The sequence below is a fragment of the Amphiprion ocellaris genome, chromosome 8 (assembly GCF_022539595.1).
Source record: "Amphiprion ocellaris isolate individual 3 ecotype Okinawa chromosome 8, ASM2253959v1, whole genome shotgun sequence".
Classification (NCBI taxonomy): domain Eukaryota; kingdom Metazoa; phylum Chordata; class Actinopteri; family Pomacentridae; genus Amphiprion; species Amphiprion ocellaris.
Genome location: NC_072773.1, coordinates 21,848,972 through 21,876,847, shown reverse-complemented (window position 1 = coordinate 21,876,847; position 27,876 = coordinate 21,848,972). Strand labels below are relative to the sequence as shown.

Below are 27,876 nucleotides of genomic sequence, written 5' to 3'. Positions count from 1 at the left end.
GTGTTAATGTCATGTTGCGTGCGTGTGTTTCTATTGGTGCAGGTTTCAAGGATGTGCACACGAGCCACGTAACTCCAGCTGTGCTTAATCTCCACCTACATGTGTGGGAAACGGAGGTGAAAGTAACAGAGACGAAGCAAACTCCGTTTCCTCTTGTCACTAGCGCTGCTGCTGTTGCTCTCCGTCCTGGCAGATTTGGTGCGGGACCGAGTTCTGCCCACCTCCTCCAATCTATCGTCTCCCCTGTGAACCCTGGAGCTCCACATCCTGTTCACACCACGGTACTTATCCGGTTGATAGGTTTGGATTTGGAGCTGCCCCCTGTACCTGTCGCTCCAGCCCCCGTCACCTGCGGCCCCTGCTGAGGCTGCCCGGGGTGCTGGGGGGGGTGAGGGGAGAGAGGTGTAAGAGGGGTAAGGGGGGACGAAGGGGGGGGTAAAGGGGAGTGTGGTGGGGGAGGGGGGATGGAAGAGAGAGGAGGGTACTGGGGCAGATACTGGCCGGCGGAGGCTGCGTGATGCGCATTGACGGACGCGGACGGCATGTTGTGGGGCAGAGTGCCGAATATGAAGTGTGTTTGGTGGGTGGGGTGGCTTCCCGGGTGTGGTGTGTGCACGTGTCCGGGGTGGGTTTGGGAGTGTGCGTGGGGGTGGGGGTGGGAGTGTGACAAGGTGAGTGGGGGCTTGGTACCAGGGCCGCCGCCCCCCCCTCTGAGAGAGTGTAAGGGTTGCGCGTGGTAGAGGGCGAACTGCGGGTTCTGGGAATGTTGGGAGAGAGGAGAAAGGGGGGGGGGACATCCCACCACCATGTTGGCGTAGCGACCCGGAAGCCCATGCTGGGAAAGCTGGGAGAGATGGGCCAGCTGCGGGTGCGGGGCGTGCGGCAGGCCAAGCGGAGGTCGACAGGGTAGTGGGCCTCTCTGCATAGTAAGAGGGGGCACACCTTGCAAAGGAGGAGGGACAGTTTGGACGTGGTAGCGATGGTGATGGTAGTAAGGTGGCGGGGGCTGCACGGTGCCCGCGTGACAGTACTGTGCGTGTAGGGCCTGGATCTTGGAAGCACCCCCCTCCAACTGGCAAAGAGATGAAGGGGAGTGAGGTGGGGGCCCTCCCGTAGTCGGTGGGGGGACAGGTGCGGGGTATGGTGGCCCCGGTGGAATAAGGGGCCCTGGTGGTTTGGCGCGTTTGCTGCCGAATAGGGAGCCCAGGAAGGAGCCGCTGTTGTTGGTGCTGCTCCCCACAGGGCCGCTCCCCGAACCTGCTCTCTCTACACTGCTGGAGACTCCCCCAACTCCTGTCCCAGCAGTGGTATGTTGCTGCCCCGGCCCACCCCCCACCCCCGTTCCGGGGCTCAGGATGGGGCGGTGAGGCCGGAAGTCTTCTGTTCCGTAGCAGCCAGGAAGCACACCTGGCATCGGGTAGCGCTGGTGAGGCTGTGGGCTGCTAATGATGGAGCCCTGGGAAGATATAGCATCATCAGGCTTTAGGAAAATTTCTGCAGCACTTCCACTGATCTGCTCCCATCATCACGCACAAGAAGGATTTGTAAATGGAAGTAAAGTCATGCTTGGGCAAATATGAACGCACACAGCCATGCAGAAGTATAAACACTCACATGCATGTACACGCACACACAATATATATGCACACTGTACACACACTGAGCGTGCTCAGGAGGGTAATCGTTTAGGGGTAAGGCAGGTCTGTAGAAGGTTATAGGTCAGAATCTAGTCTTACATAGAGACTTACTTCCATGGTACTGTCCAGAGAACCAACACTGTTCCTGCGACCACGTTTCCCTGCCACCCACCAGGAAGAATCAGGTTAGCAAAGAGTGAAAGATTGGAATGTTTCTTCAAATGTTTTTGCGAAGAAAAAAGATAAGAGCTGCATAAGCTGTGTCTGAATGTCAGTGAGAAAGAAGAACAGGATGTAGCAATAGAGAAAGAGACCAAAATCATGCTCCCCAATTCATCCCTGCTTACAGTAATGACCCCGTCTCTGAAGTGACGTTGTCTCACCTGTCTCCGATAGGTCCCTGAGAGATGAGCTGAGTGCTGTGCGTTTTAGACCTTCACCCACTGAGCAGTTGTCATCAAAACTTGTCCTTCCTATGGTCCCGTTCACAACATCACTCTTCACACCTATGCCACCTCCAACCACACCTCCGGTTAACAAGCTGGGTCGCATCACACCTTTCTGTTTCTCCAACTCCGCTGTAAATTAACACAGAGGGCACAGGGGAGTAATAACTAAGAGGGAGACCCGGCATGAAGAAGAATCTGCCTCATCTACGGCTGTACTGGCAAACACTTCATCGACACTTTATTCTCTCATAAACAGAGCCATCATGCCACACATCTGGGTCAGCCTGTGTCATTTCAAACAGCAGTATTGCTCCACAATTTTGTTCAGAGTTTACTTGTTATTTGGGACCCAAAACTAAGTTCTTACAATATTTTGGCTACATATTGAGAATTTTGATGAAGTTTCATATCTGGCATTTTTTGTATTTTTACCCATAACAAAACATCTGATCTGGGAAGCTATTTATTATCTCCAAAAATATAACACCCAGACCCACGAAATTTAGTAGGGATATGGACAAAACTATTTCCAGCTACTGCTGATAGTTGGAAATATGGATACATCCATAGAAATACACTTCAGAGAACTTGTGGGGTCCCAATGCCACTGTGGTTTGAAAATATACATTTTTCCTTTTCAAGGGCCAATAGTTAAACATTTGGCCATTCTATCATTTGGCATAAAAATGTGAAAAAAATTGTCTGAGTTGTCACCAAATTTAATGGCTGTGGAAGTTATATTTCTGGAAATAATAACACAATGGCTTCCTAGTTAAGATGTTTTGTTCAGGCCAAATATTTTACAGGACCATTTTTCTAGTATTATATACTAGTATTGGGTCCCCAATAACACATAGGTACAACAAACTAAAATTTAATCGACACACTGACCCCTGTGCTTCCTGAAAGTTACAGTACAGTTCACAGGAATGGCCAGCAGATGGGGTACTTACACTCAACTCTGTATTTCTCCATCTCTTGCACTTCAGCAATACTCTCCCTGAGGTCGCTAACAAAGCGGGTGCGGTCTTGCTGACTGGGTGCCATAAAGACGATAAGAACTTTCCTCTCCCCACCCAGGACTGCTGAGGTCAGGCGGATGCCATGAGGATAGTCTAGATGCAAACAAGAAGGAATAAATACTCTTACTAACATACATAGAGGATAAACAAGAATAGTTGAAAGATGTAAAAGGAAATTTGTTTCTTACATGAGTTCTGGAACATGTGCACTTGCATCTCAACCAAAGGGAAAGATTGTCTAAAACTATAAGTCACTGAGGTTTTCTTCTTTTGGAAGATTTTGGTCACCTGGTACACAACATAAATAGAATGTATTTACAGGGCCGTTACATGAAACAGACATCTTATAAGCCATATCTTGAAAAATAAAGAATAAGAGCCTTACCACCAGCAGGTCATTGAAGAGGAAAACCTCCCGTTGGTGCACTCCTGTCCTCTGAGGTCTGTTGGGGTCTGGCACCTCATAGAGCTGGCAGCAACACACCAGTCTACGATGGGGAAGGGACAGCACCTATATAGACAAACACAGCACAAATACATTAACAAACCTACCAGTAGTGCCACCATAACACAGAGCACCATATTCTATTGCAAAAGCTCACAGGCTTCTTGCCCACAATGACTCTCTCAACTGCCTGCACTTGGGACACATGGTCATCGTTGGTCCGTAGCTCCCACTTCTGTATTCGCTGGTAGATACCAACCAGCAGATCCCTGGGTATGTCCTGACCGTTGTCTACACCTAGGGTGGAACCAAAGAAAGCGAGGGTTTTAAGAAATAAATTTCACTGAAAACATTGCATAATGTAAATCTTAAATTCTACATCTGATAAAAAGCATTCAGAACATCACAAAAGGCTACTAATAATTTAATGCATTCCTTTATCTTCTAGCAACAATTAAAAGCCTCATTACAAACTGTAGGTGCATGCTGTAACTAATATGCATTTCATAATGTCATGCAGTAAGAGTGTTTGTCTTTTCTGTTCAGCAGCACCTCTCAAATTCTTGATGAAATCCTCCAGTTTCATCTTCCTCTCAGCTTTCACGTTGGGACTGTACATATCTGTGTTGAGGAGGATAATGGCGAAGGCCAAGATGAAGATGGTGTCGGGGTTCTGGAACTGCCGAACCAGGGTCGGATTGCACACACAATATCTCTGACTGAAGACAGAAACAACATGTTAAAACATTTCAATTCTGATACAGTAGCCAAAGCAGCTGAAATACATTTGTTCTGTTATCCATTACATACAAACCTGAATGCTTCTATAAGCCTCTCCACTTTTTGGGCTTCTCCTTGAACTTTAATCTGAGCCTGGAACTTCCTAAGAGCATCATCCAGGTCCATCCCTGAGAAGTCCATCTCATCCACTACACAGCTGAAACACACGCATCAGAGGTCACAGTCAAAGCTGTTGAACTTCACACTGTGGAGACTCAGAAACATTCAGCCATCCATAAAAGTCTTGAGTCATGTTGCCTGCTATTACATGTCATGATCGTATGTTGGGGGATGAATCCAGTCAAACTCAGCATGAAACGTGAGTTGCAATATGGTGGGTACATATGCTGATACATGTTTGACTAACTTTAACCTTTTTATTCAGAAAATACATGTATGAGGGTTGATCATAAAGTCCTGAGACTGTTGTTCAGCACAGTGTCACAGTCACACTCATGCAACATGTGTGAGTAGCAACTTCCATGAGTCAGTCGCGTGACACCACACTATTGGCAGCAGGGCCTGTGTCATACACATTTTTGTGCCCATTGGTAGGTGTGCATTTGCAATTTCTCTTTGTAGGTGTCTTTGCAAAGGCAGTTTTCACAGCAAAATAGTCTGCAGTTTCCACAAGTAAACTAGCAGCATCAGATGAGGAGTGAGCCAGGGGCATGCTCGTTGTTTTCTTCAACATCCATGTGGTTATCCCTCAAAGTTGGACTGTCAAGGCCGAGTTTTACTGTAACGTCCTGAGGTGTCTGAGAGAGAATACTTGGGGCAAATGATCTGAACTGTGGTGAGATGTCACATGAGCGATCCAAACAAGACAATCACTGATCCCCACTAGTCCTTCCCTGAAACTTGTTCCTCTCCCCCAAAAAGAAATTCAAGCGAAAGGGTTTCTGTTTTGACACAGATTTAGTACTCATCACACAAGGTGCTTGATGTATTTACATAACAAGACCTCCTGGGGGCATTACAAATGTTGCAGGAGCGCTGGGAGCGGTGTATTGCTGCACAAGTAGACTGCTACAACAGGGACAGTGGGCAAAATGAAATTAGGTACAACTATTAATTTTTATCATCAGTCTTAACTCTTTGATCAACCCACATTTAGATTCATCTAGATCATTCTGATATGTTTGCCTGATATTCTCATCAACATATTACAGCTGTTTGTCTCAAAAAAATCATTCTGTCTATCAAATACTCACTCTAAAACATCTTTGTTGAATTGTTTCTGTCGGTTTCCCAGAAACTCTCCAATCATCTGCCTGCTGAGGCCCTTTCTCTCCAGGATGAAGCGAGCAATCCCGACAGGAGTGTCTGATACAAAACCTCTCTCTATCAGGTACTGGATCCCTTTCTCTGGCTTCCTGTAATCAAAGAAACAAGAACTTTGTCACTGAAGTTTTATTAGTTGTATGATCACCATGAATATAGTTATTTCCAGATATTTGTGTATATTAATAGTACATCTTACTTGTTGAAGAGATTGAGACCAATGCGATACTGGCGTCTCTGCACGACATCGCTGTTAAAAGGTGGAGAGTCCCAGCTATGGCGGCTCTCTCTCTGGTAGGTCTGCTTGCCCAGAGGAGGCAGAGGTTCCCGCAGGCTGTCCTGAGATGAGGAGCCTGAGCTGCAGTTGACCGTCTCGTTGGAGTTGGTGGTGGAGTTGAGTGAATCGTTGTCTCCGTCGGAGCAGCACGGCTGCTCCAGACCACCGGGAGGCAGAGCTGTAGAGGAGGAGGAGGACAGAGGGGTGGTGGGAGGCTGCTGTGGGGAGGAGGAGGATGAAGGTGTGTCTGGGTACTGATGGTGGTGGATGGGGTGGTGGTGGTGATGGTGGTGAGCTGCCACCTGGTGGGGGATATGTGTAGGTATGGGTCTACCAGGGGCCCGGGTCTGACCCTGGGCAGCTGCTGTGGAGGAGGTGTGGGTCCCGGTGTTGGGGGAGTGTTTGAGGGTTCCCTGAGGGGAGCCTGCACCTACACCAGGCTCCTGCTCATAGACCAGCTGCCTGCTCAGAGAGCCGCGGTCGGATCGGTCACTCATGTCCACTGAGCTGTCGCTGGGCGGCTCAATAGTGAGGAGAGGCAGATGTGCGCCCCTGAGACGATAGTCCCTGCACTCCGTACATGGGGTGCTGCGCCGACTGTTACTGCTGCCGCCTCCCTCGGTGTCCCTGCTGTCCTCACGACCTCCAACACCACCGCCGGGGCCCCAGTACTCTGTATCTGTGCTGCTGGGTGCCCGGTCAAGGGACAGCGGGGAGGATGGCATGCCATCATCCATGTAAAGGGTGACATCACTGTAGGAGGTGGCCGTACTGTCACCGTGCATACTGAGTCCTCCTCCTGCACCCCTGCCTCTTTCTCCCAGACCTCTCTGGGAGGAGGGGTTGCTGCTGCTGCTCCACACACACTCTCCAAAGTCTTCACTAATCCCGCCACCTTCCCTGCTGCCCTCCTGGGAGTCATCGCGACCTGCGCGGCAGGTAAGGGCATCATCTATGGAGTCAGCCAAGGACTTGACCTAGAGCAAGCACAGAGGAGTTATTATTATAGCATAGTTTTACACAACCAAAATAGAGGAATGATATGGTTGAACAAAATATACTAAGTTCAAGAGCAAAGGCTGACACATATCTAAGGTTAAAGAGATCAGATAGGGAGCTTAGTTTCCTTTATCCACTTGTTTGATAACTGGTTTGGTTAGGTTTTGCTTTTTTGTTTATTAAATTCCTCTCTTTAGTTTGTTTTCTCTCTATACAGACTTCATGTTGTTATGTTATGCAGAGTTATGTAACTTAGTATAAAATTAACTTGATACCTTTTAAAGTTCATCATACAAAGACAATTCACAACAGTGTTACCTGTTTGGAGAAGGAGTCCTCCAGGTGGGTGTAGTCTCCTGTGCGGTCTGGGTCAGGTGAGTGAGGAGGCCCTATGGCCACGCTGTGGGTGAAGTTGGTCTGTGTCTGGGCCTGCTGCTGAGGCTGTCGCTCATCAAAAGAATACTGAAGTCTCATGTTGGACAGGATGATGCGGCGTGTCATGCGACTCTCTGAAGCGGAGCTTCTGAGGCGCTCAAAGTTCTTGTTCATGCGATACTGTCTGAAGGCCGTCTGAATGGTCCTTGCTGCCCTACGACTTACAAAGGAGCCTCCGTACTTTCTCTCCAACATTTCCACCTTGCAGAAAAAAAAACGGTGAAACACAAAGTCATTGTTGGGATGTTTTGCACCTGTGATCCCCTACTAAAAAGGAATTCATCATCTCCACAGTGCCTGTATTCCAAATCACATGCTTTTCTATTCTATTTCAGTATGTACTACATCTTCCCTCACAAAGTAAGTACTTTTCATGCAGTATGCTTACAACTGACACATAATACCTTGTCATAATAATTTGCCTTAAACTTTAGCTGTTACAGTCTACAGTGTGAAATGAGCTACCATCTGTCTATGTTTCTGCAGCTAAGCTTGTTTATACTTGTGGCAGTGGAACATATGTGACATAACTTTGCAGAGGACCACGTGTAGGACATCCTGGCTTTTCTTACATACTACATTTCACCTACTATGTATTGGGAAGTACTAAATCTTTTTCTGGCAAAGTATCAAGTATGGCAATGCACCCAATGTTTACTAGTCCTAATGACTTCTAGGAAACTCCAAAAAGAACATAAACATTTGCAACCCAAATCCTCTGACTAACGGTACCATTAGCATTGATACCTTCTTATCCTGCAGATCTGTTGAGAGTTCATAACTGTCTGAAAGGGCTTTGCATCTCTTGTTCTCCTCTTCCTCTTGCTTGCGGAGGGCCAGACTCGCAGGTTGGTGGCGTGTTCGCAGTGCCCAGGCCAAACTGCTTGAGCTGGCTGCCACGCATGAAGGGCCCCTGGAACCGGAGGGAGCGCTGCTGCTGTCACTGTAACGTTCAGAGCCACGAAGGTAAGGCGCCTGGCTGAAAGAGCTGTCTTTGTGGGTGCCCGTCTCTGGACACTGGGATTCCCCTTCCACACTGCAGAAGAAAAAGAGCAGAAACTATTACAATTAGTCATAAGCAGCTTGACAAGATATTACACCAAACACTTTGAAGTGTGTTAAGTGCAAAATAGAGACTGAATGAATGATTGAGTAACTTCAGGGAATTATGCAGAATTGTACGCAAGAACTTACTAACAAGGACTTACATGTAGAGTTTAGAGCGGTGTGGAACTAACCATCTCTTCCTGGAAGTCATGATGAACCTATAATACCGGTAATTTCCTTATTGTTTCGAGCAGTGCCAGTGCTGATACCTGACAACAATTACTGTCTACAGAGTAAATTGGTAATCCAACAAGACGTCAGCATTTCTGCCCTCATCGTCTTCCTTTAAAGAGTCCAGAGGATTGGTTAATATACTACCAAGTTTTCCCAAGCCTACTAGTCTTTATGCACTGTTGTGCTCTCCTTGCTTGACAAATGCAACAGCTTTTAAACATTTTGCCAAGTCATCAAACACAAAAAACACACTCCTTTCCTGCCACATACCAGTAACACCATACTGACAGGAAAGACCAGGTTGTTGAGCTATCAGCAGGTGTGAAACAGTCACCAGCAGCTCACTATAAAATATATTGAAAGAATGCATGCAATGTACATAACCTCCCGGCTTCACTTTCACTCGATCCGCACATAGTTGAGATCATATGCATCCTATTTGCAGCCAGCGCAGCAATGATCACAAAACTTATGAGAAATCAAGTCCAGAATTCCTCCAGTGTCCTCTCAGGCAGTCCGAATGTGTTTGGGAGAACAACTACAGTCACATGTTCCTGCCTACATTTCCTCCTTGTGTTAGCTGCACCTCCTTCTCTCATTTGTGTACTGTCCCACAAGGCAGCGAGTGTCGCAGGGGTCAGGGATGTGTGGGAGCATTACATTCAGCGCATCAGACTTTGCTTGTGGGGTTTCTACTTTTTTACACAGTTTAGGCTCTCTATCACACATTAAATTCAGACGATAAAAAGAAAGGACACAAATGCCGTCCTGTAGAGTTTTGGCTTTGAGTGGGTGATCCAGCATCCTCCCTCCCTCCCTCCTTGAGCTTTCACTGTTCCATTGGATTGCAGAGATTTCCTGTGTCCGTGTTTTGTTGGTTAAAAAAAAAAAAAACGAAGGAAAAGCCTTCTTAGGGAACAAGGGAAGTATTTTAATTTGTTGCAGCTCTGATTTTGTAAGTGATACTGCTGAAATGCAAACACCACAGTCAGTTCTTATACAGAGACTCAGAGTCTTTGTGGGGAAAACACAATGCAGGGTCTTTAGACAGGACATCCTGTGCCTTCAAGCAGCACATGACCTGGTTAAATTATTGTTGAGTCTAACAACAACACTGGGGACAACTCCATTAAGTTGCATAACATGAGAGTCATGCAAAAGACCCAACGCTGACATCTACAGGAAAACACATATCACCACAGTTAGTAGCAAACCTACACATTTACATTATTTTCAAGGAATTTCACCAACATTAACAAACTGTGCCTCGTTTCCATTTTGAGCAAATCAATGAGGAGCAACAAGTTGTCGTGTACAACTCCATCTCCTGTTGAAAGTGTTTTCTTTTCTCTGCAGCATCATTTATCATTCCTCCTCCTCTGCTCCTTAAATAGAGAAACCGAGAAGAGGGAGGGGGTTGCTTGGTGACGGTTGCTGTGGGACCTTTGTGGGCGGTGAGGCAGTTGTTAGGATAAGAAGCGTAGTTGCCATGACAATGTATTGACTGTTATCACCAATACAGTGGGTGTTGAAGAGGCTCCACAGGTTGTGAATGACAGTCTACATAATACTTGCCTTGTTATGAAAACAGTTAAAACAACATAATATTTTTGTGATTCATGCAAATGCTGTAAAAGTCACAAAAACAGACACCTGAATTAATCATTATTCATTTTTAATAGTTATTGACATATGGTCTCGAATACGGAACATATTGCAAGAATAGAAATTTCAGTCTAACTCAGATTTGGCTTCAAATGGCTCCTTTTAAGGAATGGAAACTAGCTACATGAGCGTCTCTGCAGAGTGCCAACAGGTAGACACAGGCAGGGAATCAGCCTCACTATGATTTCCTGCTATGCACATCAGCAGGAGCAGATGGTATTTTCATTCAACTGAGTCACAGACACCTAAAATACTCAGTGGAAAGCAACTTTAGGGAGCAACAAGCCTAGTTTTACAGATTTGTCTGTAAATATTCAAAACTGATCCCTGGATTTTAGCTCTAAATCCTTGTAAACTTCATCTGTTCACATCTCATAAAGAAGGAAATGTAAATACAATCCTATAGCAACTCTCAACTAATATCACATATTTGACTAACCCCTTTCATGCTGATATAGCTATTAAACCTACAATTCCAGTCAGTAAGAGCTCTGCAACTGTTGTGCCAAAATTAACAGCATTGTTCTGTATGGATAAGAATTTTGAAACTTAGTAAGTCCTCCTTTCCCCCATCAGCAGGTCAGAGTGAGATTTGCAAGCAAAAACTTTTTACTTCCACCTAATCCAAACTGTAAATTAGAGAGTAAATAACAGCCTCATAAAACTGTGTAGGTAAACACTGATGTGACTGAATCTGTTCTAGCAGTTCTCAGCTGCAGCTTTACCAAGTTTCATGCAACAGAAATGAAGCTACATCCGTTTTATTCTTTTTAAAGCTGAGCAGCACCTACAGCTTGGTTCTGCGTGGAACCGACACCTTCAGGGGTCGAAGCTGAACCTTCAGAGGTTCTACTAGACTCTCATTTGGTGTTCCTCGCAGTAGGAGCCAGGTAGCAATATGTATGGTGAGGATGACATTCGAGTAAAAAAGTTTGCTGTATAAAACATGAGTGTGGCCATATCGCAGCTGGCATCTGTATCTCATTATTTATGTAAGAAACCCTGTCTTCCTGTTACAGTGCCAGAGAGAGGCTTTTTCTCCAGAGGCTCCTTCATAAAGACCAGCCCAGGATTTCACCACCTCCAAGCATTTAATTGGAGCTGAGACAGATGGTCGGAATCTAATAAACAAGAAAGTGATCACAGATAGATAATAAAAGAGCAGAAAGTGACGAGAGCTGCGATAAAAGACATTAAAAAAGTGAATGGAGGCGCATGCTTTCAACTCCGTGCAGTCACCCGCCTGCTGTCCCTCCATCATATAACATTGATGTGCTGACGGTGTGCCTATTTGTGTATATATGTGTGTGTATGAGAGCGGCAGTAGGTCTGACTGTGGCATTGAACCCGCAGCAGGACGTGGAGGCTGACAGATTAACCTCTCTACTGCCTGCCACAGAGATGTCAATAATTGCATCAATCTGTCTGTTTCCTTGTTTCCACCTCAGCGTTGACACCGTGTAGTTATCTCATATCCTCCTAATCTCTTTATCTACAGCTGCTGTGTAAATTTCTCCATTTGTTTTACTATATATAACCCCAATATGAACTATGGATGATTCAAAAAAAAAAGTGCAGAAAAGGCCTTGAGCAAGATCCCAACTAATTACTTCTGTTGATGTGTGGTGTGATAATATTTGCCATTCTTTTCAGGGCTTAAAGAGATGAGAAACCCAGTGAAATTAATCTACTTCCAGAAAACCATCTGTATTCTCTTTGCCAAATGAGATTCTATTCTTTCAAAACAGGCAAACTGGAAGGGAACAATCATATCATTCATGGGTCAAATCGGAGCATTCCTCCTCCGCCAACACTCTCTGGTCACTTCGCCGCCTCAAGCTGCAAGCTTCTCATCACTCACATATACACTGTTCACTTCTTTAATGGGACCAGATCCTCCAAGTTCAAGGCTCAGACAGGCTGCGTGGTTGTGACAGCAGAGGATATGAAACTACAAAAGGTAGTGACTTAAAGGATGAAAGCCCTCAGCCACTGTGCTGTCTGCAGGGCCACAGATGCAGCTGAAAATTGGCAGTATTTTGTAAACTCATCAGATAATCTCTGGCGCTGAAGCAAGAAGGAATGGATGGATAAGTGTTTTATACACACACTGTGAGGCAAAATCATGTAAACCTTCACTGGAACTTTCTCACTTTACTGGTAGCTTGTATTTGAAGCAGTTTTTGACACTATTCTCAATGACGAACTTGACATTTCCAGTTTAGTTAGAGCTGATTTGGCCTCTACAGAGCTGCAATTTTGTTTGAAAATTCCTGTTAACAGGCAATCAAACAAAAATAACCTTTATAGAAGTGTCTTAAATACTCAGAGTCCTTCCCAAACAGCATTTAGGTTTATGTGCTTTTTTTATTTGCACTAGTGTGGCAGATTATGTGGCTCTTTAAAGGTATGTGATCTGTCATCTGAACGGCATGTACGCTCTGTCACACAGGTACCTGCCAGGAGTCCATTTATCACCCTTCTCCTCAAATCATGTCTTTTCCTTTAAAAACACACTGAAAATAGCCCCTCATTCAATATCGGTTTGTTTCGCTGTCAGTCTGTGATGATTAAGTTACACTCACCTACACACACACACACACACACACACACACACAGACTGTGATCTACTGTACAAAACATATGTCATATGCACAACACCACTACAGCGTAGGCCACCACACAAACACACCAGTGTAACAAGTAAAGTCATCTCTCACTGGTGCCAGACTAAATGCTCCTTTGTGACAGTTTTAACGAGTGAAGGAAAAGTGAAAAAGCTGAGTTCTTACCATGCTGCTACTGTCACAGAAAAGGTCCCATGCTAAGCGGAGCAGCGTAATAACAAACACACACCCTCCCTCCCTCTCTCTCTCTCTCTCTCTCTCTCTCTTCTTCAGACACACACTTTCACATTCAGTCTTGCTCGTCCTGCAAAGCCATACAGACTGCATTCTTGACGGTCTTTTGACAGCGATGAACTTCCCTCACCCTGCCCAGCTGCTCCCCTCCGCCCTCCCTGCACCGGATCACTGACATAAGCACAGTCATTTTTATTACACAACTGCAAACTAAACAAAAACACGTCACAACAACACATTTAGCAGGAACAGACAAAGAGACGCAGAAGAAGTGCACTCATTTATTAAGAAAAATAAGGAAGGTTAAATGAAAAATATTTTTATCTGGATACATCTTATTTTGACTGCAGGTGAAAGACACATAGATGAAATAATGATGAGGCATGGATAACAGTGTTTAACAGGAGCAGCTAAATGAATTTTTAAATGCATGAAAATACCATTTATTTAGAATCTTCTGTATATATTACAGTATTATTTACTCTAAATATATGTCTGTGGTCCAGAAGTTCAAATTGCTGTAGTATATACAGATTTCCTGAGAGACACCATCTGTGAGTGTTTTCATTATATTTGCCCTCAAATGAAAGACAGTAGAAGTTCTACAAAATGACACAAGTCTTGGCTAAAAACTAATTTTCCTCCCAAGTTGGAGCAAACTACAGCAAAAATGAGGCCGGCAGCAATAATTCTCTATCTACTTGGGGATGATGCCAACCGCATAATCAATATATCACTGACACTAGTATTTCTATAATTCCATTTTACTGTAAGGATGTGTGCTTGAGGTGGAGATGAGTGATGTGTTGGATGTGTACGAGCAACATTCCAGCAGCAACACAGAGCAATTACAGCAACACATAATTCATCTTCAGACATTTTTACAAGAAAGAAATAAAGTGCCTTGAGGAATTTACAATTTTAGGAGCTACAGATCTTTATTTTTTCAGATTATTAACGCAACAAGACTTTAAGATGATGTAACAGCTATGAGGCTATTTAATAGATGGAACAATAAAATGAACATGTTAAACTGCATACAATGAATGTTTTTTTTACGTTATATAGGGTAGCTTCTCTGGGCACAGAAGTATATGGCAATCTGCACAGATAACAAACAGAAACTACTGCGCACATCTAAAATGACATGACTCAACTAGTGGACCCAAGAAAAGCATGAAAGCGACAGTAATGGGCAAACGATAGTGATGTGTTCTGACAGCTTGATGTGGCTGCAAGTATAGAAATAAATAGCAAAGAATACAGAAGGAGCACAACATCGAGAATTCCCTAAAGTGAAAATTAGTACACAAACCATATGTTACATGAGTAAATCAATATTAGCGCACATACAACAAATACTGCAAGTGGCATGCATTTCTATACTTTAACTGCTACGTGTAGCAAGGCTGCATATTTTTGGTACACAGTGAGGTCTCAGTTTTTTGTTTTTTTTTGGCAGCATAAACTGTGATGGCCTTTTCGCAAGTAAATTGTGCGAGTTAGTCGTCGTGCAGCCGGTTGCACCTCGGCTCAGCGAGAAGAGGGGCTACTGCAGCCTGAGGCAGAGCAACAGAACTGATGGGCACCCTCATCCTCACCTTCCTCTCTTGGAAAAGCAACACGGGAAGAGTGAAAACACAGAAAGACACACAGAGACGGAAGACAGGACAGAGAGAAAAAAAAACAGAAAGAGGAGGACAGAGAATGAGAAGCAGCACGAGACACAGAAAAAGCAGAGAAAGCAGCAAGCAAACAGGTGGCAGCTGGGAAACAGCTAGAGTGGGTGGCATTTTAAGTTGAAACAGGGACACAAAAGGCATGGTTAGTAAAAGTGGTGTGTTCTATATGCCTGTATGTGCACGTCACAGCTGCCATTAGGTGGCAGTGTTGCAGCATCATGCGCAGATGTGTTGGAGAACAGCATCAGTTGAGGGATAAATAAAAGAAGGAGAGAAAAGAGGGTGAGAATTCACCAGGTTCACTTGTGACTCAGTCCACCTCAGTCCCAAAGCTTATTGAAGATGACTGCAGCTTCCTCTCGCTCTCTTTTTGAGGAGCTGCGTGTGTTGTGTGTTTTTTTTTTTTTTTCAAGCCGGCCTAGCTCCAGCTATTACTCACACCTGGGAGTGGTAGGAGACTGAAGCACAGGCTTTTAAGAGGAGAGGATGGAGGTGGGGGGGATGCAGGAAGTAAAGCAGAAAAACAAAGCAGTCAAGGATGAAATGTAAAAGAAGGTGACGGTGACAAGTGCACGATCACTGTGTGAGGGAAAGATCTGGAGGTTGGCTTTGGGTCGACTTACAGAGGTTCCGTGTGGGGTTGAAGGGGGTTTCTGAATTTGTCGTACTCACTGTAACCAGGCCCCCTTACCTGTCCTCCTGCTGTAATCTTTGGTCAGTGGAGGGGCAGCAGTACTGATGGAGACTGACGAAGCTGTGAACAGTCAGACTGCTGGGGAACAGAGCAGCGGAGGCGGCGCTGCTCGCCGCCGTGGGAGTGGTGGGAGCCGAGATGGGCTGCCCTGAGACAGACGGAGGCCGGACACTGACAGGACCAGAGATGGACGATACAGAAACACAGAGAAACATGGAGAAAGCAGAGAAACACAGACACATACAGTCAGCACCAAAGCAGAGACAGACAAAGAAAGAGAAAGCATCTGAAGCTGCACACTGATAGCGACAAATCATGGAGCCGCAATGGTAATACAAGGACATTTAACAGGAAAAAAGAGATGCAGACGTGTGACACTTTGTACAGACTCTGACAGCAGCAAAGCGACTAGACACACACCCTCACAAACAAAACTGGTTTTTGCTGAAAATGCTGACTCAGTGATTACAGGTGGTTTAAATAGTAACATCAAGAAATAAAGAAAAAAAAAAACCATCTGATTCAGGTCTAAAAATCTCCCAGCTACAGTTGTTAAATAAGATCTTTTTTTGTTTGCGGAACTCCAACCACTCTCATGGATTATATAAAGCCCTAAACTGGTTTATAGCGGAGTTCTTTGCTGGATCATCCTCTATGAAAATGGGAAACCACTTTCTGTAATGCATGCAAAAGTGCACGTATAACACAAAAGCCTCTCTGCTGCCCCTCTACCCTGGCAGGAATTATAGATGTTCCATCTGCAGATTGTGAACGAGCAGCTGAAGAGTGTGCAGTGGTTGAGATTAGCATGTAAATGGCTGGTTTCTCACTGAGGCCAGCTGCTGTCAAGGACATGCAGTCCCTGTATTTTAGCATGGAAACACTCTCAGAGAGGCGTAGAGAGGGAGACACAAATGTAGCAGCACAGTGAGTGAGAAGAAGGAAAATGGTGCAACACTTAAAGCACTTCACTCAAGTTAAGCGGCTTGTTTTAATGGAACAGAATTTTAACTTCTTAAACCATGAGTGCAACAAAGAAACTGGATTTAAATGGAAGCTAGAAACGTTATCTTGTTTAACCCTCTGCAACCCAAAACCAGGTTTGATAGACACATTATCTTTAAAAAAAAGAAAGTAAATAAATAAAAAATCACAATGTATTCGAGCCAACTGTAAAACTGTGAAAACAAAAAATGATTTTCAACTTTCCAACACTCCTTGAACTGATCATGTCTGCATGCCAATCCATCTGGAAACTTAGTCACAAGATTAAAAATGTGATATTTCATCAAAATCACTTTTTTCACGCACCATTTAAAAATTGATCAAAAATAAAACATTTTCTTGAACCAGATTCTGTAAAAAACTAAAAAATCTGGACTTCCTGGTGCAGCTATGAAGCCAATAGTGACTCAGCTGTGAGCAACAGTCACTTGACAAAAATTCAGGGACTATTTGGCTGAACTGGGTTGAACTGCAGGCTGTGCTTACACAGAGCAGAGAAAAGACAAGCATGGAAACAAATTAAAAATGCAAGTCGTAAAATATCTCTAGTATGTAGAGATACCTTTTATTCCAATTTTGGTAACATTTATGGGCACTTGTTGATTCCAGGTTTTTGACATTTTTATCAAGTAATTTTTTTTGATGATTTATGCCACAATATATTATTGTAATATTATATTCCAGTGAAAAATGAGCCAACAGTGACGGGAGCAAAAAAGGCCCAGAAATTTAGATTAATTAGGATTTAGAGAGTTAACGGTTATGAGTTAGATAATATTCTATATTTTTCACACTGTCAAACCAAAACAACAATTAATTGATCATAATAACAAGTATTTTATGTGTATTAAAGCCTGATAAAAGCATATTCATTCATGTGTTCCAGACATCACCAAAACTAACACAAACATAACTGTGAGGCACATCATAGCATTGAGTGACGTGTTCCTTGATTACTATAAACCCACATACAGCCTCCAGCTGCTGTAAATACTCACTAACACACCAACTCCACTGCTGAGAACAGTCCACAGCAAATGTAGTGTTTACTTCTGTTTGAGTAGCTTTTGCTAAAAAACTAGAGTTCCCCGCTGTTTCAGTAAATTACTAAGCCTTTTTTAATAAAATTCTGAAAACAATGTGAAAACATGAAAGGAGTTGTGCACATCATGATGAACCTACAGAGAACTATTACCCACATCTGCAGCTCCCCGCGGCTCTATGATTTTTGTGAGCGCAGCCAGCTTTCATCAGGAATTAGTCCAGACGATCGAAAGCAGAGTTAAAACAGAGTGAATACTGTATTTGCATTCAGCAGATGACAGAAACTCTAAATGAATGCTATCATTACTCCAAATAACCCAATGTTTGACAATAAGCTCATCATATAAGCTTAAAGCAGGGGTGTCAAACATGCGGACCGCGGACCAAAACCGGCCCTCCAGAGGGTCCAATCCGGCCCTCAAAGCGTAAAAATTATAGAGAAGACATTAACTGCAGATTGTAAATTAGTAAAACTACACATTTAAAATAATTTCTAGACCATGACAAGTTGTTTTGATCATAAAGTAAAATACTAGATTGCTCATTGTTCTTTTGTCATTTTGTGTCTCATTTTTGCTAGATTTTGTCCTGTTTTCTTGTTTTTTGTCTGACTTTGGTCATTTGTCTCATGTTTTTGTCGTTTTGTTTCTGTTTTTTGTCTCATTTTTGTCTTTTGTGAATCGTTTGTGTAATTTGTCTACTTTTTTGGTCATTTTGTTTCTCGCCTTTGCCATTTTTTATCTCATTGTTGATATTTGTCCTTTTTTTGTCACTGTAACTTTTTTGTCGAATTTTTTGTCTCTTTTTTTGTCGTTTCGTGTCTCGTTTTTGACATATTGCGTCTCATTTTTGTAATATTTAGTCTTTTTTGTTGTTTTTTGTCTTTCTTTTGTCTGACTTTTGCCACATTGATCATAAAGTAAAATACTGTATCGTTCAGTTCCAGATACCAGTGACTAAATGTTGTGTTTCTTTCTAGATCCTCTGTGATCTGGAAGTTGTAATGTTTAAATGACAAAGAGAGGCGTAGTATTGCTGAAACTGAACTTATTTCTCTCAAGAAATGTCAGGTTGTTCATGATGTTTTATAGAAAGATAATTCCTTAAATGTGAAAATTTTCAGAATGTACTTTTTTGCACTAAAACAAAGGGAACATTTGGCGTTGTGGTTATTTATAGGTTATTATGCTGGGATTTTACTGGTGCAGCCCACTTAAGATCAAACTGAGCTGAATGTGGCCCCTGAACTAGAATGGATTTGACATCCCTGGCTTAAAGTGTAATGAAACGTCAGTGTTATTTTCACTACTTGTTTCCGAACTGGGCCAAAAAGGATTCTGTTGGAAACAAATGGGCTTGGAGCAGAGAGACATGGGTTTAGTTGACAGTAACGTAAGAAGAAAAATATAGAATATGAACAGCCTTATCTTTTAATCCTACGGATGACATCAGTTTAAATCTAGTTGGTGTTTGACAGGATTTGAGTTTGACTTTTGAATGTTGGTCAAAGAAGACAAAAGTCAGCACACTAAGCAGAGGGTGTTAAAAACGAGAGTGTTTCAGGATATAATCATGTAGGTGGAGCACACGTTGCTTAGTGCAGATGATAAAAAAAAAGTTCCAGTAACGTGAGAATAAACTGTCAGAGATGATTTAGTCACATAGCAGACTTGTTCATTCCTATTTTAAAAGATTACACAGAGGTTACGAGTCACCCTCTTTATGAGACAGATGCTTTATTGCTGAACATTCAGGCAATACGTGACCTATGTCTAGTTAATTTGTTCTTACTAGGTCTCTGTAATGCGAAGAAGCGAAATAGTTGAAACAAACAAACCCGATGATCTGTTCAGCATTGGATGAAGATGTGGAAAGAGGAAGAGGTGCCGTTATGTAAGCCTGAGCCACGCTTGTACTCACTGTGTGGTCCTGCACTGCCAAGATTTGTGTTTTACCACAACTAAGTGATGGTTCCCGTTGGAGCGTCCCCAGCGAGGCGAGTGTTGACAGCCTCATCTACAACCCGATTCCTGCTTCATGAGCAGTTACACCTGAATCCCCAAGTGCCACAAAAACACACACAAACACACACACAATCACATTCCTCCTCCTTCTTTTTCTTCTACTCCTCCATAGAAAAACAAAACACACACTCTACCCACACATAATCCTGAATGCATACATCTCCTCATTCTGTTATTAGCAGGCCTGCACAGGATAACAAGATATGAGAGCAACATGGAGATATGAATCAACATCAGCGCAGGTTAGGAGAGAGATTAGTGAAAACAAAGAGGACACAGCAAGTCCAGGCTTTAAAGAGAAAGTGGTACATTGGGTGAATGTGTGAGGTGGCGTGTATTTAAAGCAGTGAGTTGACAGAGGCTGGAGGCAGGAGGAAGAGTGGGAGGAGAGAGAGAGCTACATGAGAGTGGGAGAGGTAGAATACAGAGGAGGGCAAAGGGTGAAAATAATCAAGAGAGGAGGACTGGAGGTAAGAAGGACGGAGGGGATGATGTGGAAACAGAGTGGAGTGATGCCGCTCGCTGCTGGAACCAGTGTTTCCTCGAACCTGTGCAGCGGCTCGGGGGCGTCAGTGTGTAGGTGAGCGTCTATGTATAGTCGAGCGAGGAGTGTGGGAGGCTCACATGCAGCGAATCGCAGGGCTGCACTGGTGTGGCAGGTTTTTACGTACCACAATGGATGTTTTATAAAGCAGACCACGGTCAGAGAGCACTACCATTTACATCCATGTGACATTTTTTATTTATTTTTTGGGCGGGGGCTCTGATCTGCCCGTCCAATTCAAGCACAATGGTATGAGCCACTCCAAACTGTGCTTTGGCTGTGGTTTTTTTTTTCCACCATTGTCTACGACATAAAGCATGGGGGAGTGCACTGCGTCATCCCACCTCCAGTGTGTGACCCGCCTGACTCCTACTGACAAACAGGGATGTTTGATAACCACACGCTGCATCGTAGCCTAAAGTTAAGCATGCGTTATACCCCCCCCACCACCACCACCACCACCATCACCATCTCCCCCCTTCCACCAAGCTTCTTCCACAACCAACCCCTCCCGGTTTTCCACTGCGAGCTTGAGTCTCCTGCTGCTTGGCAACAGTGCGGACTGCCTGTGTGGGCGTTTGGCGTTGAGTGCCAGGCGAAAGCACTGACAAGGAGGGGCACAGTTACAGTTACGATTCAAACACACACACCAGGCACCTGCTGTACCCTGTGAGGCTGTGTGCACATGTGTGTGCCGCTGCATCGCTGTGGTGTGTGTCAGTTTGATTTTAACTGGGAATGATTCACCTAAATGGAGAACAATTAGACTTCATTTGAATGTGACGTAGGAGTCACAGAAGGAGTTAATTCAAGGAAATGATATCCCTGCAAACCACCACAGGGATATTCTGTAAAGCTTGAAACAGATCTCGGTCATGAAGCATGACTAATGGTTTGCAGTTGGCACCCAGAGAAAGCACATCCCAACTTTTTCGGTTAGGGAGAAACCTGTAACCAGAAGATGCACATGATGTCGCGGCGCTCATCTGTCTTCAGTATGTTTCCTTCATCCCCATCAGGCTGTCATTCAATCCTTGCTTCTGTCTTTCACCCTGCTCCTGCTCCCACTCCTACCCTCTCTTCACTTCTCTCCATCTCCCTCTATTCTGTGTCTCTCGCCCACAGAGTTCTTCACAGAAGAGCTCACAGCGTTCCCACGGTAACCGGTCTCCCTATTCTGCTTCACAGAACGTGCGCATGAATGTTTGACAAACATCCCACCTCGAAAAGTGCCACTTATCTGCGTTTGAACGGGAAAGACAATGAATAAAGTCATAGTAACAGCTGGGAAGACACTCGGGAAGTGCGCCAGAGTTAAGCAAACACTGACCAAACCGAGTCCAGTTTGAGCGGCGGAGGGGGAGCGATGATGTGAACAACTCATGGTACTAATGCCAGGAGGTGTTGGAGAGAGATGATGATGATTAGATCGCCAGTGGTGTTTAACCCACTGATGGCTGGACAGCAGCTTAGCCCTAATGACAAAGCAAGACCTCTAATCTCTGCGCTAATTTACCAGAGCTGCTGTTAAGACGCGGGAATCTGCAAACAGCTGCTGTTTAACACAAAGCTACTTCTAACCAGACTGGGGGGCAAAGGGAGGTGGGTGTGACGGGATCAGGATATAGGTAAGGGGAGCAGGAGAGAGGGAGGGAGATGATGCAGACAGAAATGCAATTTTGCAACTATCTTGAGGACAGCTTCACGGTTTCCACAGCAACTATACTGCATCTCTCGCTGCGCTCCCACTCCGAGAACATTTCGCTCACTGTGGAAAGCTTTACATCACAGCTATTCACTCGTCTCCACCAAACCATTTCAAGAACGTCCGGTTTGATGATATATGCAGATAGGCGGTGAATGAAAGTGGGGAAGTATGAATGACAGGAGCAAGGTTGGGAGTCTAGCAGTGGAACAATACACTGCCGGAAACTCTCAAGTTCAACATTCTGTAGATGGAAAAACTGAACAATATGAACCCTGTCTGTCCGTCTGCTGAGGTGACATCTCCTGTTTCTGTTCATTCATCTATTTTTTTTCTGCATTTTTACAGTGTATGCAGGCTGGAAACTGCTCAAAAGGACTTTTGCACCACTGAAGCAACAAATCACACCGTGAAACCAGTTAATACATTGACTTTTATATGCAATATGCACACTAATAAAAAATATAAACTAGATGAATTAGGTATAAAATCTTTAGCGCTTCTTTGTGCTGAAAATGAACATCTGCACAGAGAGCTAAGGTCACTGGTCAGTTTATTCTAGAGGAGCTCACTTTCTGCCAGGCTGGTAATATTTAGAAATGCGTGCCTTCGTGAATCCTGAGTAATGTATGTCTAAATATAAATGAACAGGGGTATGATTTTTCACTTGCACGCACTGTATGAAGCCACGAACACTCACTGCACTCAGAAATGGCAAGTAGAAGGCAAAAAAACACCACCCACATACAGTTGCCTCCCACACACACGCACACATCCATCATTTAAATTTACGTCAAGCTAAACCGCATCGCACTAATCATTAGCACCGTTGTGATACTTTCATTATTGGCTAAATTAAACATTGTTTAATCTGTAACTGAGAGAAACATAAACATGTGATTGGGGTTCTTGAGAAGTCGGCCCTCTAGAAACACATGACAAACCCAGAGAGACTAGATTACCTCCCATCACATCACATCACACAGCATGTTTGGAGCAGGTCAGCACAGGCTCAGCTGAGCTTACCCACACATTCGCCTGAGGGGCCAGTTCATCTCTCTAAGTTCTACCAGGCAGTGCTATCTTAGCTGCGAGCGATTGTGCCATGTGAAAATGCGAGAAATTACTGCGTATTATGAGCCCGTTATTAGCGTCACGAAAAGAATATTCAATCAGGAACAATAGCTGTGCTTCAGTTAAATGCAGGAGAAAAGAGAGGAGAGGGAGAAAAAAAAGCGGGTGAGCTCAGAGGGGGAAGAGAAAGAGAATAGCACAAAAGTAATTTCTGCAGCTTCTCTGAGTCATATCTGCAGCAGTGGGAAACAGAAACAGCGAGGGGGAGAGAGAGAGAGAGAGAGAGAGAGTGAGTGTATGTACGTGGGTATGTGAGAGAGAAAGAAAAGGGAGAGGGTGAGGGAGGGAGAGGGTGAGGGAGGGAGAGGGTGAGGGAGGGAGCAGGTGAGGGAGGGAGACGGGGTGGAGTGGGGGGCCATAAAGGACAAGGAACGGGGTTCATGTGGAGTAGAGCCGCACGGAAATGAGCAAAATTGAGCTCCTTGTAAAACAAAAAGTCCATTAACGTTGGCCTAAAATGCAATTAATGTCAGTGTGAGAGCGAGAGAGTGCAGCCCTTGGCCTCGGCGCCCTGCGTGGAGAGCAGAGAGGGATGGAGGGATGACGGTACAGAAGCACCTTCACAGACCTCTGTGGAGCTTCTGAGTGCTCCCACTGTGAAGAAAGAGTGAAGAAAGATAGCGCTGATCCCTGTTTTTTTCTTCTTTTTTCTTTTGTATTATATAATAACACTGCTCTGAGTATTAGCACCACTGGGGATGTCGCTGAGACCTCTAGCTGCCCCCGCTGCTCATCTGTGAGCTGTACGAGTACAGCTGCATGCACAAAGCACTTAATGACACCCATATATGGCTCATGTAACTGCAGTGTCACATTAGTGTATAATAATGGACATCCCAGGTGAGATCCTGCAGCGCACACTTGCCAAAAAAAAGAAAAGAAAGGACACACATATATGCACGGCAGTAATTGTCACCCCTGGGCTAGTGGTAATTATACTCTGGTCGCATTGATTAATCTCCCATGCACTCTGTCTACCTTCCTCCTTCTTCCACGCAATTTTTGAACCTTCACACCAGCACATAGATTATATGAAAACACACCATCTCACATATCAAATGCACTCGCATGACCTCTCCCAAAATAACAACAACAAAAAAAAGAGAGAAACATCTGCCACACTCACAGCGAGCCGTGGCAATGCCCTCAACCCTGCTGCTTCTTGGAGGAGGGACTTGACATCAAATATCTGCTCACCCCAAGGCCTCCGACTCACATTGTTCACACTGCCATTAACAGCAGGAGAGGGTAGCATTTGGGACAGCTGTTTACGGCGCGCCGCTGGGAGTAAGGAGAGGAGAGCGAGCGACTTTGTTTTGATGCAGTTCCCGCACGCATGGTTAATAAAATGGGTCCGGCTTCTTCTGCTGCTTTGTCTGCAATCAAAAATTGTGGGTTATGTGAGCCGCAGAGAGCACAGGGCAGAGATGAGGATTCCTGCTGGAGGAACAAAAACTAATTGGACAAAAACAAAAGGCAGCTCTCTGAGCCTTCTCTTGCCCAGACTCCCGTCTCCCATCTCTCCCCCTTCCTCCCTCCCTCCCTCCCTCACACACCCTGTTGACAGATGGTGAATCAGTGTGTGTGTTCCACCTTTTCTCTTTTAGACTGAGGCACGCTGAGTAAGGTCGCTCAGTCACTTTCCTCCCCCTTGTCATCTTTTTCCATCTCCCATATCTTCCTTCCACCTCTTCCCCTGATCTGAGACATATGTGGAGTGTCACGGCACTGACGATGAAGAAATTCCAGTTTGCATCTGATCCATTATCAGAGAAGAGAGTATTTGCCGCTGACCTGAGCTAATAGGCCAGTTTTGAGTTGGGCTGAGTCACAGCCAGACAGGGACAATATGGCTCTGCTGTGCGGGTGACTCTTTATAAAATGTGACACTTCATATGATACGCTTGTCTGAGCCTGCATCCAAAGTCAGCTACAACAGCTACAGGCAATTAACAAGGGAAGATCAGCAAGATGTACATTTACAATTCATCCTTTGCATTTAACACCCACATAAATAACTAATATGTGCTTCTGTGTAGTGACTAAGTCTCCCCTGGGGATGAGGAGAGGGGGCCAGAGAGGCAGACAGCGCAAGAAAAGACGATCCTGATCGATAAGGGATTTGGTAGAGTCTGAATCAGTCATTGATGAGAGGATTGGGACCATAAGAAAACAGACAGTGAGCAAAATCCAGTAATAACTGCTGAGATGATTGTGTGTTGAGAAATACATATGCACAGGAACCAATGGCTTCTGTTACCAAGACTGCAACAATTTATTTCACTGTGTACTTTTTTCACATGAATTGCTGCCTACTCACAAAGCTTAATGCTTCAAGAACAAAAGCCGACTCGATCTGTGTGTGTGTGTGTGTGTGTGTGTGTGTGTGTGTGTGTGTGTGCGTGTGTGCGTGTGCATGGCTAAGTAAGAGCGAGGAAAGATGCACTTGCTGTTTTGCCAAAGCTGTGTTTGCAGCACTCTAACTTCAGGTCAGCCTTGAGTTTGGGGGGAAATATATATATATATATATATATAAAAAAAGCAACACCACATAAAACAACTCTCTCCTCCAACCAGCACACAGATCAGAGTGAAGAAAAAGAAGAAAAAGGAGAAGCACACTTAAAACAAACAGTGGGTGGATTTTCATACAGAAGGGCTTCTCTGGTCCAAAAAGTTCAGATGATCATTAAAAAGGCACTATAACCCTCCTGCCTGGACTCCTCAGAATACTACCATGCGACTCCTACACACCATTAGACTGAGATCATTACTGGAGTCATACTCTCTGCAGGCTAAATTACACACAGCGTGATGGAGCTGACACCTCGAGCACCTATCAGTCTACCCATAATCCTCCAGCACTTTGCACATTTCCTCTTGGTGGTGCATTAAAATATCACTTCTAAGGTTTAGCCCCATTACTGCGAGGATTATCTCCCATGACTAGAAAGGCTACTTCCTCAAAGAGCCTGTCATTATGTGGGTTTAGCATATGAATGTTCTGTCACACGTTAATGTTATGCAGACTGTGGTCAATTTAGAGCCATTTGGATGAGATCACAGACTTGATTTGACTTATTGGTGTCAGAGGTGGACTTACTTTCTGCGTAAGGTGGAACTGGTGTTGGTGTCTTGGCTGTCGGTGCGTTCGAGTCGATCCGCCGTGGAGGAACCACAGGAGAGGCCTCGGGTCAGCCTGGTGTGGGTTCTCCTCTCCCTGCTGGGCCCCGGAGTGGTGGCGGGTCCAGGTGCCACCTGAGACGTCGAAGGGCTACCATTCCCGCCACCTCCAGCACCGCCGCCATGATGGATGGGCAGGGACAGGGGCTGGCTGTGGTTGTGGTTCTGCTCGGGGGTGTCCGCTCCAGGGGTGCGTGGGCTGCGCTCCTGCCTCAGGTCCTGGTTCTCCTGGCTGACCCGGTCCAGCTGGCCCTCCAGCTCCTCGATGCGCCGCCGCTGCGTCTCCAGGAGCTTGGCCTGGCTCTCGATGATGTTGTTGAGCTCCAGGAGGTACTCCACGGCCCGGTTGGGGCTCTCTGGGCTGGTCTCCATGGTGGGAGCCCTTCCTCGATGGGGTTACCACCGCCGCCAGCCGCAGTTTCGACCCCGCAGGGGCCGAGATCCACCCCCCCCACCAGCCCTGATGAGTTGGGGGGAGGGAGGGACCGACGAAGGCTCTGGTGAGGGTTAGCTTTTGGGCTTGGGATGTTCAGAAACAGAAAGTCACAGAGATTAGGAGGTGGAGAATTTCAGGGAGACTACATATCCCCAAATCTGAGGGCAAAAATCAGCATTATAGCATCTTAGTGGCTATGAAAGAACGTTGCACATCAAAGAAGAGAGGTCAAAGCTCAAAAAGAAGCTGGTGATTGCCGGATTTCCTGCAGTCATTTTTAAATCAGCACAGAGCAGGTCAGGAGTTGAGGGCTTCATGATTAATGTTAATTTCATGAGAAAACTGCTTAAAAACAGGCTGAGGTTGGAAGGGGAGGCAGTCACAGAGGTTAGTGTTATCTAACTGAGGCTTTCAAGCAGCTAGAATAAACTTAACCTGGTGGTTTTTTTCTGTGCAAAAATATATATATATATACACAGCAAAATAAATGAGTTTATCCACAGACCTGTGACATGTTCTGATCATTAACTTTACGAGCTCTGGTATCAGCTTTCACTTCAAAAAATAAAACGTAAAAGTTCAACCTGTCGACATGAAGGGGAAGGGGGAGGGTGGGGGTGACGGGGGGAGATGCTCGTGTAGGATCTACCACTAATTATCAGGCGTTGTCAATCATTACATAACACAGAAAATTCTGCTCCTTCCCACGTTGAATATCCCCGCAGTCCATCATCGTCGCTTTCAACCCATGGTTTGATGTGTCTTCACAGCGCGGAAAGTAAGCACAGCTGCCTCTCCAAGTTCATTCTCTAAGTCCAAATCGTCCCCTCTGGTCCGCCAAAAACTACATCCCGCTGTGCGAAATTCAGATTACATCCCAAAACTGTGCGTCTCTGTGCGGTTTCATCGGAGAATAAAGCAGAGTTTAACCTCCACGTCGCGCCTTCATCAGCTCTGATCTCCGAGATTAAAAAACTTGGCAGCTCTTGAGGAACCTGCAACTATCCTGGATACTGAGACTGTCCTGAAGTCTCCACAGGCTGTCACAAACCTTTGAACTGTACTTTGGTGCTTTTGCAGCCTTGACGCGGGTCTGTTTCGGTCTAACCGAGCAGGGAGGCTCCTCTCACACTTATCGGACTTTGGCTCGGTTCGGCTCGGTAATCCATGCGGGCTCAGAGGAGGGTCTCCGATCAGGTGACGCACAAACACACAGGTTTTGCTCCTTTGCGCGTCTGAACTGCAGCGATGCGTGCGGCTCTTCCTGCCGAGCGCAACACCGTCAAGTGC

At 45.0% G+C, this 27,876-nt stretch overlaps 1 protein-coding gene across 6 annotated transcripts; it reads right to left on the bottom strand.

Moving 5' to 3' along the window:
- Positions 1 to 124: 124 nt before the first annotated feature.
- iqsec2b (IQ motif and Sec7 domain ArfGEF 2b) lies at positions 125 to 27,876 on the bottom strand. Of its 6 annotated transcripts, none has more exons than XM_055012800.1 (15): positions 27,236 to 27,876; positions 26,071 to 26,669; positions 8,076 to 8,364; positions 7,212 to 7,529; positions 5,817 to 6,871; positions 5,548 to 5,709; positions 4,368 to 4,490; positions 4,106 to 4,272; positions 3,711 to 3,850; positions 3,494 to 3,619; positions 3,297 to 3,396; positions 3,040 to 3,201; positions 2,021 to 2,215; positions 1,737 to 1,798; positions 125 to 1,456 (listed from the first exon to the last, which is right to left on the bottom strand). In XM_055012800.1, exons 2-15 carry the CDS (start codon positions 26,520 to 26,522, stop codon positions 272 to 274), a joined length of 4,536 nt encoding a protein of 1,511 aa, XP_054868775.1. In that variant the 5' UTR covers positions 26,523 to 26,669; positions 27,236 to 27,876; the 3' UTR covers positions 125 to 271. The 6 variants fall into 6 exon arrangements, with proteins under 6 accessions (XP_054868775.1, XP_054868776.1, XP_054868777.1 ...); XM_055012801.1 differs by having other exon boundaries at positions 27,266 to 27,876; XM_055012802.1 differs by lacking the exons at positions 26,071 to 26,669; positions 27,236 to 27,876 and adding exons at positions 8,537 to 8,593; positions 8,994 to 9,040.

Bases quoted from the DNA above. Each gene is read 5' to 3' on its own strand.
- iqsec2b (XM_055012800.1), bottom strand. From the start codon at position 26,522: ATGGAGACCAGCCCAGAGAGCCCCAACCGGGCCGTGGAGTACCTCCTG. The intron at 3,851-4,105 runs GTGCTGCTGAAC...GTTCCACCCTAG, and splicing joins TTTCATCAAGAATTTGAGAG to GTGTAGACAACGGTCAGGAC. The intron at 3,202-3,296 runs GTAAGAAACAAA...GTTTGCATCTAG, and splicing joins GCACATGTTCCAGAACTCAT to ACTATCCTCATGGCATCCGC.